The 16891-nt window shown below is 32.3% G+C and overlaps 2 protein-coding genes across 2 annotated transcripts; both read left to right on the top strand.

Moving 5' to 3' along the window:
- Positions 1-1059: 1059 nt before the first annotated feature.
- Positions 1060-5972, top strand: LOC119685612 (transmembrane protease serine 11A-like). Its single transcript, XM_038099946.1, has 6 exons — positions 1060-1418; positions 3696-3858; positions 3917-4164; positions 4233-4395; positions 4910-5387; positions 5444-5972. Exons 1-6 carry the CDS (start codon positions 1182-1184, stop codon positions 5862-5864), a joined length of 1710 nt encoding a protein of 569 aa, XP_037955874.1. The 5' UTR covers positions 1060-1181; the 3' UTR covers positions 5865-5972.
- Positions 5973-12613: 6641 nt separating this feature from the next.
- On the top strand, positions 12614-15415 carry LOC119675809 (high-affinity zinc uptake system protein ZnuA-like). The gene is made up of 5 exons (XM_038087028.1): positions 12614-12762; positions 12817-13001; positions 14624-14757; positions 14838-14942; positions 15029-15415. Exons 2-5 carry the CDS (start codon positions 12839-12841, stop codon positions 15413-15415), a joined length of 789 nt encoding a protein of 262 aa, XP_037942956.1. The 5' UTR covers positions 12614-12762; positions 12817-12838.
- Positions 15416-16891: the final 1476 nt, after the last annotated feature.

The raw sequence follows: 16891 nt of genomic DNA on the forward strand, positions 1-16891 counted from the left end.
TACTCCATGGAAACAGTTTTGACTTTTTTATTTTTTAAATGCTGAATTTAAGTTCTGTGGATCATATTCGAATGATATTGTATTTCATATATGATACCATGTATAGAATGGTGAAAACAATATGCTGAAATAAAGAACTTTTACAAATTTTAGTTTCAGACCTCAAGTATGTAGTATTGACATTCACTTTGGAAATGACAAAATGAATAATCCAAAATGAAAATAGTAAACGAACATAGTTTAACATCACATGCATTTTATTTTAACTATTTTAAAGAGTGAATAACTTCTCAAATATGAACCTATAAAAAATGAAAGAAAATAGCACTTGAAATAAGTAACGGAATAGTTGAAATGTGTCTACGTGGTCTTTCATGAAAAGAATTTTTATAATTACTGTCTCATACATTCATATTACTTCTCAATATGCTCTTTCACAGTTTCATGCTTAGGTGAACAAAAACAATGGAGCCAGATTGTTCTCTCAATTGTTAAAATCTTTCAAGAAAGTTAACAAATTAAGTTTATATTATTCATGCGCAGTTATTAACTAAAACATGTTTCTATTTTAATATGCTTAATTGATTAGAGTAATTATTCACTTTTGAAATATAATCAGACTTAACTTAATAACCTTCTTCAAGTTGTTGAGAGAGAAGATTATACAAATTCAACTAGCATACAGTTTTGAAATTGCAAATATTGCGAATTTTTTCAGTTCAGTTATGTATATCAAAATAATGATAATAATAGTTAATAGTTTTAGTTTTTACAAGACATTAGTTTTGCATCAGAACTTAAGGCTTCAAGTCTTTGAAAAGAAAAACCAAAACTATTTTTTCAATTTCTAAAAAGAAAGAGTGCAACTATGAATATTGATAAACTTGAGTAATGGTAAAAACCCATTATATATTTCAATAATTTCTCTAAATTATTATGCGGTAGCTTTTAGAAACAATACTGAATGATAACTATAAACTGTAATTACCAAGTAATGTGAAAACCGCATTGAAGTGATTTAATCGCATCACTTATCTTTGCAACTGAGTTTGTATTTCAGTTAGCACAGAGCGGTGCATACAAATAGACGTTCGGTGTTCAAAAAGTAAAGCTAAATTGTAAATTAAATAGTTCTAATGGTTTAAAATATTAACTACAAATTGTTGTTATAAGTCATAATAATGATTAAAATGAAAGCATTAAATATTATTTTGATCTTTCTGTATGTTGCTGTGTTTTCTATATTAAACTCAGTTGTAGCGTCTGAAGTAGAAATGCCGACTATAGCTTGTCCGGATTTATTCCGATATGTTATAAAACCCAACGAGACGTATGCAGTAGTAACCGTACCTAGCAGCTTTATAAATGGTGCAAATGTGCATCTGCAGGTTATTGTCCATCAGTATGATTTAGTCAATGTAAGTAAACACTATATCACAGATAACATATTGGCTGATAAGGTCATAGGGCAATCAATGAGGCAACAGCTTTTTGGCAAAGCTTGCATTGTGTTGTTAAAAGAGGACATTTTTCTAATTCGTATGAGGCTATTTTTTCATTGATATGCACCAATTGATCCATGTAGCTATAATTATTAATCGCTTGGCCTTTTCTAAGGTAGTTGATGAACACGATCACACGCTTATTCCAAAATACGAACGTCACAACCTGTTGTACCTTCTGCTTAAAAAGTATTCGGATTTTGTAAATAAAACACACAAATTTAAATTTTATTCTGAATTTATTTTATTTCCTTCAAAATATGCCACTTCTGAAGCGACACACATATGCCAACGATTAACCCAATCTTCCATATACTTTTCGTAGGCCCGTGAAGGTATGGCTTTTAGTTCTTTTAGCGAATTCTCTTTTACCGATTCAATCGACTCAAACACTTACCACGAAGGGGCAATTCGAATATCGGGAACAGGAAAAAGTCGCACGGATCCAGATCTGACGAATATGGTGCCTGAGCGATGATAGTGGTGCCGTGTTTGGTCAAAAAATCGCGTACAACAACAATTTTCCATGGTAAAAGTCGCTAAATGCACTTGAGGTAGTTTCACATTTACAGCTCCTGTAAACAAACTAATTGACAGATGGCGTTCAAATTTGTATCATATGTCAAGAAATGGTGTACCAACATAACATAAAAAAAAATTTTTTTTAAAAAGGTCTATTACTTAAGCAGTTATTAACAAACAACAAAAAAACTGCTTTTTGAGCAGAAGGTATGTTACTTTTTTGGCCGCAGCTGACTGCCTATTTGACTCTCTAGACTGCCCATTTCTTTCTCGTTTTAAGAGCTCCAAACAGATCTCAAAGTAGTCGACATGTTGTTTACTTTTGGTCAATAGTCAGCAAACACGGCACCCACTTCAAAAAAGCTAAGTGTTCATACAAAATGAAGCCGATAACTACACTTTACAATTTACAAATATGAGCTTGTAGACTTTTGACATCAAACATCAAGTTTGACATCATCGATGTTTTTATGATTGCGTTTTATGTCAGCAGTCCACTTCGCTACTATTTGCGTCGATGAAACAGCATTTAGCATTTATCAAATCAAGCGGTCTTTTTTTCTTGATAAAACAATGATAAGTCAATGACACGAAGTTAGTTTAAATCGATTGTTTTGAAAATATAATGAGTGGTGGCTTTAAAACAGCTGTAATGATAATATAATGTAATGATAGTGATCGTATAAATATCACAACAGAATTTTGGATAGGTATCATTTGAGTGTTGTTACTTTTTAAAATTTTTAAAATTGAAGAGAATTTTTCATTGTAGGTGTTGCCAGTATGTTATCCTACTGATTAAACTGCCGATGTATATTGATACATTATATCAAGTTTTATTACTATTGAATAAAAATTCATGTTGCTGTAAAGCTAGACTTTCTTTGTATAGTGACAAAGGAGCTTTATTAAAATTTAGAGGGGTTTTTGAATAACAAAGAAATAAATAAATTATTATTGAAATTATTGAAGTTTGGCTGACCATATAGTAAGTAAAACAATATGCATTACAAAATGTCTCTACAAAAAGAGTAGCTTTGAAAAAATAAAGAATAGGCGAACTCAAAAGTTAACTTTCAATTCGTTGAACTTGTGTTTCCAAAATAAAGCTTTAGTTTATAAGCTCGTTCTAATTTAAAGCACGGCAAGTGCTTTAGTTAGTGTCACTAATTAAAATAAAAATAAGTGACATTAAAACCTGGAACTTGAGCATTGAAAGTTTGTGCAGCCGTGGCTTCTTGTGGATAAACACGATTAGTCATCGCTTCTAATTTGACAGGCACGAGTTCTAAGCCTGGCACTTGCAGTCTAAACAAATTATATACGGACTATAAACTAATAAAATAAAATTCGATTATTTCCAAAGACCACTGATGAAGAGTACTTGGCAATACTCGAAATAGCGTTGTATGGTCAACCAAACTTCAATAAAATTAAAATAAATTTTTGTGTTTGTCCTTTATTTCTTTCTTTGTTATTCAAAAACCCCTCTAAGTTTCATTACTATACATTTTTTACCCGCACTTCTAACTACCATAATTTTAAAATTATATTATATATATTTCATATTAGATAATTTAATATATCTCATGCGTACGTCACTTCAATCACAAAAACCAAGCAAATTTCATTATTTGTTTTAAATTAATTATATGAATTATTATTTATTAGCAAGAATTTAGTCTTTTACCATTTAAAAGTCAGGAAGAAACACTGTCTAACATATTGGCGAGAAAATCAGTGGAGTATCGCTTTAGCTTTCCATCTCCACAGGAGAATCCAAAACTCTCAAAAATTGTTGTAAACGGTGAGACTATTTGCTTCGATGATGACTGTAAGTATTACAAAATATAATCATATTTTTTATAATATTACCGCAAGGTATTCGATAGATATTCCTCCTTATAATGCTCTAGAAGGTGAATTTAATATTGAATTGCCCATAAATAATACCGTCGGTGATACTTCCATTGAATATGTTCCTCCGTCGATTTCGCAGCTCAATAATTGTTTCAGTTTTGTGATTTATGAAGAAGAAAATAATAAAACTTTTGCACGCATAAAAATTCCGAATTACTACTTTGAAGGTGGTACTCCTGAAGTCAAAGTAGATTTTGCACAGAATAAAATGTTGACAAGCGTAAGTTTGTATGATAAATAAAATTATTTGTAAAGACTTTTTTATATAGTGGAGTATACACATTATAGGGTAAATATGCACTATTTACGTACAAAAGTCTTGATGAAACTATATTGGACGTAATGGAGGGAAAACCTGTTTTATATCGTTTCCAGTTTCCAGATCAAACTGAAATTCCAGTTATACGAGAGATTCAAGTGAATAGCAAACCAATTTGTGCCAATAAAAATCGTAAGTAGTTTTATTTATTTGTTTTCATATGCAACTATATATATATATATATATATATATAAATAAAAATTGGCGTATCACATATGTGTATATATTTAGCGCTTCAACTATTATTCGACTTGTTCATGGCTTCAAGCAATTCGTTATTCAGACAATACTAGTTTACTCATACTTGATCATTGGAATCGATCATATCGAGCCATACAAATATGTTCTAACATCATATTGCGACTGGGTATTTGCAGTTATATGTTTTTACGTCAAACAAATCGAAAGTAATGATTTAATATTAATGCAGTTCGAACATCTTCGAGTAGCTGTGAAATTTTCGAAGATTTAATTTTCGATCTAAATGTTCGAGTTTAAGAAAGGTATAGCGATGCTGGAACAATTTAAATTTCTAGTATAATGTATATATATTTTCCAAAATATTGTGTTTATATTATGATTCATATTATAACATGAAACTTATAATATCACAACATTATAATTGTCGTAAATCTACCTATTCTAGCACGAGTTGGTAGTATGAAACTTACTGGAGGACATACCATGCAGTTACCACTTGGTTACAATAACTTAAATATATATACCGATAATGAAAGTGATGATAATAATGACAAATCGAAGGATAATAGAACATGCGGACGAGAAGTTGGTGCTCTTACACCATTTATAAGTTTTGGAAATGAAATAAATAATGGACAGGTTCCTTGGCTCGCATCTATCTTCCAGAATAATGATGAAAATCTAGTATTTATTTGTGGTGGTTCACTGATTTCGAAGCGCATAATAATTACCGCAGCACATTGTTTTCAGTTTCAAACGTTGCCAGCAGATCTGACTTTGGTCAAACTTGGTGGTAGTAATACGACAGATGACACTGGTGTCTTGAGTTTTGGTGTTGAGAAAATAATAATACATCCAGAATATAGAAATGATTTTATTCCAGATGCCGATATTGCTTTATTATACCTAAATTCATCAATAACGTAAGCATATAGAACACTCAAATTACAAGTTGTTTTGATCAAGAAATTTTCTACAGTTTTACAGATTTCATTAGTCCAATTTGTTTGTGGAATGGAGATACTGACCTAAGCAAACTTGTAAACAAAATTGGGTATGTTGCAGGCTTTGGGTCAACGGAAAATGGCACCATTTCTGAAACAAGCCCTAGAATTGCTTATGCTAGAATAGTTAGTGAAATAGAATGCGTGCGATCATCAAATAAAATAAAATCAATAATTTCACCTCGTACGTTCTGTGCGGGAAATCGAGATTTATCTGGACCTTGTACGGGTGATTCAGGTTCAGGAATTATGATTAGAAAAAATAGGCATTGGTCATTGAGAGGAGTAGTATCTATTGGAGAAACGTTTGAAGGCCAGTGCAACTTGGGCGAATTTGTTATATATTGTGATTTAGCAAAACATCTTGATTGGATAAATAACCACATATTAGACTAAATTTTATAAATGTATTTGTATTAATACATACATTTGTACATTTTTTTTTAAATTTCCATTTGTAAAGTATGAGTCCTTCATTTACGACTTTATATGTATACTTATAAAACAGAAAGATGTATATTCAAATAAAAGCTTTTACAAAAAATTCTCTGCGTATCATATAATAGATTACATACTGACCTTTACATTAAACAAACACATTAACAATTAAGTTTCGCTTTACAACGCTGGGGTGTCGTAAAACGAGTTATCAATAATGATAAATCGTATTGCTTCTATCTACTATACTTTCATTATAACATTTCAATCAGATCTCCTAAAAGAGGAGATTGAAAAGCGGGAGTTGACTATAATTCAAAAAAATATATAAACACTATATCTGGGATTGATTCCGTTGGCTCAGGGACTTTAAATCGTTTTACCTTCGTCAGTTCAATGTTCATTTACCGCGAAGATGCAGAAAGTCTATATTGTCACTGACTGTTAGGCAGCTATGGAAGAGATTTTAATTGTCTGTATCTTTTCCAGAGTAGTTCAGGAATGTGGACTTTCCTTAGTCCATTATTATTATTCTTATTATTATTTGGTTTTAGTTTTAAGGTAACTTTGGTTTTGGACTTGATGTCTTCTCGATAAAACCTTCCTGCTCAAAGACAATGTTTGCCAAAAGATCACTTTTTAAGACAGGCAAATACAAATTGGTCTGATATCTCTTTAATATTTAATCGCAAAGGAGTCACACCGCGCAAACCTCAGTAATTTTTCATATAATAGACTGATTCCATAATATTATGAATAGTTGAAATTTAAATATAAATTATTTTGAAGTAATTTTGCTACAAAAATCTAAATATTTTCGTATCAATTTCGAATCATTAATGATGTAATCTTACTAAGGTTATGGGCAAAAAACTAGCTGGATATAAAACTAGTTTGTGTGGTATCGGTCAAGAAGCTGTATAAGAACTTTACATGAGAGATGATCATCTCATTTTTCTACAGGGTCAAATAGATGCGAAGAAATGCTTATTTTTAGCCTAGAATTATGTTCTTAAGGAAATCGAAATATTTTTCGATTTGGCGGCTCTGCTGATGGTATCATAAGCCGCTTATTATGAACGTCAAAGTTTTAAAACATGAATTATAGTTTCGAGCTTAAACAGTTTTTTTTTGTGAATTAGCACATCATTAGAAACACAATTCAATCAATTATTATGCTGAGAGACAAGTTGAGTCAGTGCACCTGAGCACTTTTACTCTATATTAACTGCGAGGTTTCTTCAAAACCTCTCTTTGTGCCTTGACTGGATTATTATTTATCACATCATCAGACTAAGTAATAATTGACCTCAGATCTGCATACCTCCCCGAGGAGCCTGTAACCATTCTAAGATTTGATTCGAGAATGGGTTTGGTAACCATTCTAAGATTTGATCATTCTAAGATTTGATTTGGTGTTAGTAAGTCTGTCAGATTTCGCAAATAATTTCAGGGCTCTATCCTTTATGTATTTTTTGATGGGATCAATCTTGAGGTCCCTAAGAATATCATTCGCCCTAATATACCAAGAAAGTTTCAAAAGTCTTCTCAGAGCCTGGCTTTGCGCAATTTCTAACTGGCGATTAGTAGCGTTTGAAGCTTTGCTAAACGCTACACAACCATATAGAAGTGACGGACAAATTATTTGGTTATATATCACTTTCCTGTTCTTAGCATTGAGGTTTTCTTTTCTAAATAGCGGTTGGAGGTAATGAAGAATTTTGGCACAGCTAATTCTTTTTAGTTGAACATGTTTAAGCCATGTGAATCGTTTGTCCAACGTGATGCCAAGATATTTAACGCTATCCTCCCCGTTTATCACCATATCACCCACTCTCACTCTCGACGGATTCTGTCTTCACTTACGCGTTATAAACAAAGCCTTAGTTTTTTCATTATTGATTTTTATTTTCCATTTCTGAAAATACTCCAGAATGATGTTTATATGCTCTTGAAGTGTGTTCGTTATGTTGAGAGCACATTTATCTGAGTATAGCATACACGTATCATCAGCATATAACGCCAAAGTCGAGGGACCTTACATTGGAATATCAGATGTATAAATGTTGTAGAGAGTGGGAGAAAGTGGCGATCCCTGAGGAACCCCTGCTTCTATAGATCGGACTGACGAAAGAGCGCTGTTGATTTTCGTGCGAAAGGACCTTCCAAGGAGGAAGCTGCCGATGATCTTAGTTAGTCCGCCTGGAACACCTAGATGAGACATTTTAACTATTAGACCATCATGCCAGACCTTGTCAAAGGCTTTAGAAATATCAAAAATTATCATTATCTCTTCTACTAAGGGCTGTTTGGATCATTTGGATCGTTCTAGCCAATTGAAGCTCTGTGGATAGGTCATTTCTAAAGCCAAATTGTTCGTCAGGGAGTATATTGCGTGAAGCCACTACATCATTTAATCTGCTAAGAATTACCCTTTCGGTAATCTGCTAAGAATTACCCTTTCGGGTATCCTTTTTCAAGACCCATCAGAAATTCACCCGATTTCACATTTTTATATGCATAGATCCTTTTCCTAATTTCATTTGAAAGACGATTGGCCTCTCTTCTGCTCTTTGGGCCACATGTTATTTGAGCAAATTTTCGGACTCTATTTCGATTTCTAATCATGTTTTTAATATGCTGCGGTAAGTTAAAATAACTACATGGTTTTCTATCTTTGAGGGTGGAGCAGCTATCCAAGGCTTGTTTTAATAGATGCGTCAGGTTCTGTATACAGTTTTCCAATTCTTCTGAGGTTTCTGGATGGTTATTAAGGCAGCTGGTGTCTACCAAGTTCTTAAAAGCATTCCAGTCAGTGGTAGAGAATGTAGGGGTCATAATATTCATGGGACAGTTTTCAAGAATGAAAAGAACCGGTTTATTATCGGAGTCCAGCTCATCTAAAACTTCCACAAGTACAGTATAATCTAGGTTGGACATGCCAAGGTCTATTATATGGCCTGCTCCGCTGCCGTAGTGAGTTGGCTCGTTAGGCGTATGGAGTTGGAGCATATAGTCATTGACAAACTGGACAATTTCCCTTCCAGCCCTATTCGTACTTCTATCACCACAGTTTCTGTGATAACCATTCAAGTCTCCAGCAAGGAATGTGGGTAAGTTACTACTAATCAGTGTTGCTAGGTCCCCCAGACAGGTTTTCACGTTTGGCGGTCTATAAACTGAGGTAAAAATGATATCACCCGCTGGGCATTCTACCTCCACTGAAGTAGATTCGAGTGCTTGTAGATTATCAATTCTGAGATGGTGTTTGAGATGGTTTCTCCTATTAAGGATAGTAGTGCCTCCTCCACTTCTTAAGACCCTGTCTGATCTGTAAATGATGTAGTTAGGGATTTTTAGCTGCATTGAGGGTTTAAGGAGTGTTTCTTGCAAGACCATAATGTCTATTTCAAAATGATGAAGAAATTGTGTAACCTCGTGTTTCTTGTTTGTTATGGAATTTGCATTCCAGGTCACAACTTTAAAGCAATGTAATGGTGTGTTCATTGTGAAGTTAAAGTTGGTAGTAGGCTTTGTAGCATGGCCTGCATCATATTCTTCATAATCGAGTTCAGCTGTTCCTGGAAGTTGCTCATTAACTTTTCTAATTGGGCGGCCGGTGGATGTGGCAAGGTGGGGAGTTGGTGGGAGAAGGTTTTTTCAGCAACATCCGCATACGTCATTGATGGCTTTATTGAGGGGTTAGGTGGTATCACAGTGTTATTTTTTTTTTGGAATGTTTTTCGGAGCACACGGGCATCGTCTATAATTTGCCGGATGATCACCGCCGCAGTTTGAACATTTCGGTGGATTTTCACGAGACTTCATACATAGGGAGTGATGATGTGTGCTCTCACACTTAACACATTTGGGTGGGGCCTTACAATTAGTGGCAACATGACCAAACTGTTGGCAGTTGTGACACTGAGGGGGACCTTTAAGTGGGCGTTGAGCTTCAACAGTCACTTTTAAGTGGCAAACATTGGATACGTTGTATATATCCTTTTGATCCGCAGGGAGACGAATTTTAATAAGTTTGTCGACTGTCTGTCTCGTCTTAAGGAAGTGGCACTCAAGAATGCTAAACCCTTTCTCTACAAGATATTCTTTTATATCCTCTGGATCTTGTCCCTCCAGGCCTCTGATTATTATGTTAAGGCACTTCTCATCAGGGAGAAAGTGTGTGTGATAAGGCTCTTTAATCTCGGTAAGAAATTTCGTCATTTTCCGGTGGTCATCAATTGTTACTGGCGTTATTTGAATTCCAAGATGCACCTTTTTAGCCTCACTAAACTTAAAGTTTCTTACGTGGAATTGTTTAACCAAAGAGCCCCAAGTGTTAGTCCGACGTAGCACAATGGGGACAACTTTACCTACTTTCTTGTCAGAGGTCGCGCCATCAAAAACCGATTGCCCTTCGCTGCGATTACTTGAATCACCTGTGACGTTTGCGCCTTCTTGAACCTTAATCAGCTCTGATACCACTACACTGAGTGTGGATTTGGGGACTTTTTCCTTAATTTTTTTAGACGATTTGATTTTCGTATCGTAAGCTGGGAAATCTTTAGTATAAGAGCTAGAGGACCCACAGGCTGATGCAATGGGCTCCTCAGCGGCGGTCACCAACTCCATATCCTTATCGCTGGAAACAGAGCCATGGGAGCAGCTAAGTGGGGAGGGTGGTGAAACCTTCTTCCTTTTGTTGTTGCGGCCTTGTAAATTAATAGTATATGGCTTTGAGCTGCTTTGCAGCTGCTGGTGCACCTCTACACAGTGTGATTTCAACTCTTGGAATTGCAGCGACAACTTTGAGTAATTTTCTTGCAAAAGTTCATTAAGTTTTTTAACTTCGGAGAGTTCCGCTATCATAGTTTTGAATTCAGCCGATGATACCAATTTCAATTGGGGGTTTTTGACCGGTGGTTTTAATTTGTCTTCAATATTATCCGTTTCAGCCATATTCTTAATGAACTCTACTCCTTTAACTTAGGTGTTTAATTTTCTTGTAGGAAAAGTAGGCCAGAATTTTACAACACAATCACTATGAATTACAAAGTGAAGTGACAGTAAAAACAATCGTATTAACAGCAATAAATCAAAATTAGACGTTAGATATAATTTTTTCCAACACACAGAAAAAATATATCAGAGACAGAGCTTTAAAATTATTCACTAAAGTTGATACGCTACTTAACCCCGCCATAATAATCCTCAAGTCCACTTCTGGACTCTCAGGAAGATATGCTGATTTAAGGTCCGTCATCAACTAAAAGACAAATAAATGATATGATTTTTTAGCCTAGTTAAAGCCTAGTGTGGGGTAGTGATTAACCCCCCAGTCATTATAGAGTAAAAGTGCGTAATAGCACTAACTCAAGAAGAAGAAGAAGAAGAAGAATTGAAACGTATTGTAAGAATCAATCAAGTTACACATAAATTATAATTCCTGTTTTGTATATTAAATTTTTTTTTTTTTGTTTATACTTCACATTTAATTGATGTGACAGTAATTGTAGTATTAAAGTTCAGTGTTTACACTACAAATTTAATTATACCGTAGGTGACATTTTGTGAGGTTCACCTTTGAATATTAATGCACCGTAGAGTAGTATTAAACATGCTGCCGTGTAGAAAATTTTTATGAAAGGTATTTTAGGATGAGCCAAGTACTTTGTCCACATAAAGTTAATTGTACTTTTACCTGATGAAAGTTAAGACATCAAATGTTTATTGTAAGAGACTTTATACGTAATTAATATCCCGAGGTATTTATATTCATTGACAACTTCTATGTGACTTTCCCCAAACTTCCACTACAACGAATTACTTACACTAGAACCTTTTCTGAAAATCATAATCTCAGATTTATGTAGATTCGCGATAAGACCTCATTGTGAACAATACCTAATCATATCATCTATCATAATTTGTAACACATCAGCATAAAAATGCGTTTTTATATAAGTTGAGTTGATAGGTAATCCGCTCGTTAAAAATCATACAGATCATTTAAGTATAGAGAGAACAAAATCGGGCAGAGCAAGCATCTTTGTTTTACACCTTGAGTGACTTTAAACAAAGAAGACATAAGATTACCGTCTTTTAAGCGGTTCGAATATAATTTAATTAGCGTGGTCAATAACTTGTGAGACAAACCTAGAGTAACTAATTTGAAAAATAAGGCATGCCTAGGAATAGGGTGAAATGAACATAAGAAATCAACAAAAAATGCATATGTTTTCTTATTGTTACTTTAATTTAAGTGCATTATAGAGGTCAGATTAGAAATGTAATCAACAGTCGAGTAGGAATTGCGAAATCAGACAATGTTGGGATCTCATTTTTTAAACATTGGTTGAATTGTTGATTTTGAAAACGAAAACAGTATGCCACCGTGAAGAAATATGAAATTATATATCGTAACTCGTAGAGGTAACGACTCTTGGTTTCCTGGTTTCAATATAAATCAAATATAAATATATTCAAATATAAAACAGAAAGAACATTGACGGTATTGTATTATAAACCGTATGATATTATTATACCTTAAGGCATCTGTTTGAATGTACCTTACTGTTATTAATTTACTAACGGTTTTACAACACTGTTTTTCTCAATTCTGACAACCATTTTATAATTTTGACATTATACATGATTTTCTTTTTGACTTTTCTATAATTTTAATTTAATTTGGATTTATACATATTTTGGCTACGGTGTGCATATGTTGACATATATTAAAAAAATATTAATGTCATATACAATAAAATAATACATTATTTTATGTACAAGATGTAACCACATATTTCCGTGCATAGATTCATTTTTGTTTGCTTATTGTATCTAGTGAGAAAAAGTAACCAAATTTACAGAGAATTTTGTTTAAGATTTCTTAATAATTCTTTTTTAGTTGTCTAAAAAAACTATTTAAAATGGCTACTCCACGTTCAATATCTTTTCCGCGATATGGAAATTATGTACCTCCAACCGCATTGTTACCTAAGTCGGAGCCTTTAACTTTTGATGAAATTATGCGAAATAAAAATTTGACAGAACAAGTGAGACCGTTTTACTTCGCAGTGACGGAACCACCAGGTAAATCTATTTATTTCGAAACTACGTTGCATACTTTAAGATTTTTTGAAAATATTGAACATTGTTGAATACTGTTAATTTTTAAAGTTAATACTTTTATATGAACCTAAGGTGCACGTCAAATTTAAATGTTTAAGTGCATTTTATACGTGTTGGAAAAAGTGAATCAGATCCTTCTGAAATGGGGGCCGTTTTATTTACAATACTAGTAACAAGTAGTCGATAGCATTTGTCAACGAATTGATCAATTCTTAACTAGAGAGAATAAAAAATAAAGACATGCGAGGTGTTTTGAAAACTTTGGCCATTTTTCTATAACTCATAAAAATTACACAGTAGCTGTTGTTGTGTAGTTGCTAGAGACATTACCAAACCATATTTCAAAAACCACAGAAATGGCTAAAATTGATATATGTAATAATAAAATACTGCTTTGTAATAGTGACTTATTTTCTGAAAAAAGTTTCCACTTCTAATCACTAAATGCTAAATATTAGTTTACAACTGCATTTGTGGAATATTCTAGACCAGTGGTCGTGGATTATTGTTGTAGACTGATTTGTCTCAGATCATGATATACCTCAAATGGAAGCTAATAAATACATTAAAGAATTATTTAGAAAAAAATTATGTTGTAAAGTCGATATAAATTCGATATGCGTTTACTACTTTACTCTAAAATAATTGTATTAAATTATAAAAGAAATTTTTTAACAACAAGTTAATGGAAAATATATTGCACTGACTCATTTTTCTATTATTACTTTTGTACTTTTGGTTGTATAAAGAAGCTAGTCTTTGTTAATACAGTTCTACTTAAAAACGCATAAATTTAAGAGTCAAGAGTCAATTTAAGAGTTAACCACTTGAAAACATGGCCCTAAGATGTTGTGTTTTTGTTTTAGCGATGCTATATTTGGAAAGGTGTTGGTACCGGTTCTTGCAAAAAATAAAAAAAAAATTTTCCTTATCCGTTTTGCGTTGCGAAAATAGAGGCTGGCTATCGGCATGTAAAATGTAATACTGCAGTTGTTTTAAATATATCACTTTTGAGAAGATATTGAACACATATTGTAAATTTTACATAACGTTGTAAAACAGATTGGAAAATTCTGAGAAGTGGACTTTGTAGGAGTTGTAACGATAAAGAAGGGAATAATATCTTCAGTCCGGTTTCTGAGTATTGGGGTTGAAAAGTACGGGCCTATTGAGCAGTTGCTCTAGTGCTCAATTAAGATTTCCCTTCTTCTAGGAAAATGATTATTTCTGCAGAAAGATAGTTTCTATTGTACATTTATTCTTAACCTTATAGCTACTTACAACGCCTTAAGAAAGTCATTTTCCTTTAAGAGATTGGTAAAGTCTTCTAAATCACTGTACTGCTAGAACTGTGATAATTTTTATGCACGTCCATAAAAACTCATGTATTGCGTTTTTAATACATAAAAAATTTTTTGAGATAACTTTTTTATTGTGTCTCTCCAGTGAAAGTTTCTGGTTCATTGCTGGGTTATATTAATAAAGCCAACTACTTAAGTATTTTTTTTCATTTCCATGTTTTTTGTTTGTTGCAAAAATACTAACAACTTACAATTTATAATGATCTATTTCTATTCATTTAGATAATTTTGATCTGAGTAATGAAGCTGATATGGTGTCGGAAGATGAATCGGGCTTTAGTACAGAAAATATTGATGAGATTTCTGATTCAAGTCAACCAAAGTTGAATGAACTCAAATCTAAAGAACCTAATAATGTAAGCTATACTGAACACAATTCACCTAAGTCTTATAAAGCATAATTAAAATAAATTTAATATATTATATCATATTTTAGCAGCGTGTCAGTCTTTTTGAATTAGTGAAACAATCTCCTATTAGAGAACCATTATTATATTTTACTGAGAGACAAATGGATAAATTTATCTTAACTTGTAATTCAGTAAGTATTCGAATTAAGCTTTTTTTAGTGAGATGAATGATTTTGATATATATGTACATATATTTTATATTTATTAATTAATTCAGTTGATTGAAAACAGTAACTCAAAACATAAACATAAGCATAAACATAAGCATAAGCATAAACATAAGCATAAGCATAAGCATAAGTATAAACATAAGCATAAACATAAGCATACACATAAGCATACACATAAGCATACACAAGAGCAGACACAAGAGCATACACATAAGCATACGCATAAGCATACACATAAGTATACACATAAGCATACACATGAGCATACACATAAGCATACACATAATCATGAACATAATCATGAACATAAGCATCAACATCGGCATAGACATGTGTGCGCGAAACATAAATACAAAAGAAGAAAAGAAAAGGAAAGGAAGAAAAAGAAGGAAAAGGAGAAGGAAGAAAGAAAGAAAAGAGGAAATATAAAATAATGTGAATCGTGAGCAATTGCTTTCAAGTTAAATGAAGTCAAGTCGTATCAAAAATCATATTAGTATAATATAATAATTAAATCTAAAGCTTTAATGCAGGAAATAAACTACATTTAAATAAATTGTTCTATATTTAAACATATATTTGTCTTCTATATGAATTTTTAAAGAATTATTTTGAAAAGGATTTCACAGGATATCAAAGAATTTTTGTTATAAAATTTTCCACTGTACTGGAGCTGGTTGCTTGTATTAGGCCATCGTTTGTAATTTAGACGAAGTTATGCTGTTTGTTCGTCTGTCTTCCACTGAGTCAAGCATTTGGTTCATATTTCGGAACATATTACGAAAACTCTCTATTTAATTTTTTCATTTGAATTCATTTAAAATTTTTTTCTTTCTTACATTGTTTTCGTCCTTATGATTTTCTTATTTTGCTTTTGAAGCCATTTTCCAGTATATCCTTTGCATTCTTCTCGTTTCGTGGCACATGCCTTTCAGCATTTAATTTAACTTATAATGCAAGCAACGGAGATTTATTGCTGACCCTTAAATACTCTTGAGCAGATTTCGGAAACAAGAAAGTAGGAAGCAGGATACATAATACAAAAAAATATAAGAAAAGAAAATTAATAAGAACAAGCATACAGTTATATATATAAATATAAATTGTGTTTTTGAGTTTACATTGAAAAACAATTAAATATAAATGCTTTTATTCGAAAATAATTGAACTATAATACAGAGAAAAGATATTTGTAATTCAAGAAAGGGTTTGGGAATTGCGAAAATGTAATTAAAATTTTTTAAAAATTTAATTTCGTTCTTGAAAATATTTTCTTTTAAGTACAATTTGGATTGAATGAACCCATAGGAATGGCATTTAAATTGTTTAATGTGCTGTTGTGAAGTTTGATACGATGTTCGAGTACGTTTGTACTAGTAGGTCGAGTAGATGGAGAAGTTAATTTCAGAACAAAAGGACTCTTAGTGATGTGGGATCTTATATCTTTCCAGTTTTAACACTTCAATTTAGAGAGATAAAAGATATTTTTATAAATATCTACGTAGTTTGTATTTATACGATATGCAAATAAGCATTTATAATTAAATTTTTCGTCATCGTTTATTTTAACACCAACAAATAAATTTATTGTACAATAAATAAATACATTTCAATAAATTAATATTTTTAATGGAATGCATTAGTAACAATATCTTTAACGAAAATTTATTATTTATGTAAAATGTATGCACTTAAAAGATATCAGTTTAAATTCATATAAATTAATTAGTTGAATGTATAAAAATACGTAGGAAAATAATGCGGAAATCCTGGTCGTTATTTATTGCTACATCTTAATGAGTTTACATGTCCATTTAAATGATAAAATGCTGTAGTGTTAAAAAAATATCATTAAGAAGATAATGAGGAAAATATCGAATGAGACAAGCAAATAATAAAACAACTGTGGA

This window comes from Teleopsis dalmanni, chromosome 2, assembly GCF_002237135.1.
Source record: "Teleopsis dalmanni isolate 2A chromosome 2, ASM223713v2, whole genome shotgun sequence".
Taxonomy (NCBI): Eukaryota; Metazoa; Arthropoda; class Insecta; order Diptera; family Diopsidae; genus Teleopsis; species Teleopsis dalmanni.

Excerpts from the sequence above, each read along its gene's own strand:
- LOC119685612 (XM_038099946.1), top strand. The coding sequence starts at position 1,182 with ATGATTAAAATGAAAGCATTAAATATTATTTTGATCTTTCTGTATGTT. Across the intron at positions 4,165-4,232 it reads AGAATAAAATGTTGACAAGC|GGTAAATATGCACTATTTAC; the intron begins GTAAGTTTGTAT and ends TACACATTATAG. Across the intron at positions 4,396-4,909 it reads AATTTGTGCCAATAAAAATC|CACGAGTTGGTAGTATGAAA; the intron begins GTAAGTAGTTTT and ends TACCTATTCTAG.
- LOC119675809 (XM_038087028.1), top strand. The coding sequence starts at position 12,839 with ATGGCTACTCCACGTTCAATATCTTTTCCGCGATATGGAAATTATGTA. Across the intron at positions 14,758-14,837 it reads AATCTAAAGAACCTAATAAT|CAGCGTGTCAGTCTTTTTGA; the intron begins GTAAGCTATACT and ends ATCATATTTTAG. Across the intron at positions 14,943-15,028 it reads TTATCTTAACTTGTAATTCA|TTGATTGAAAACAGTAACTC; the intron begins GTAAGTATTCGA and ends TAATTAATTCAG.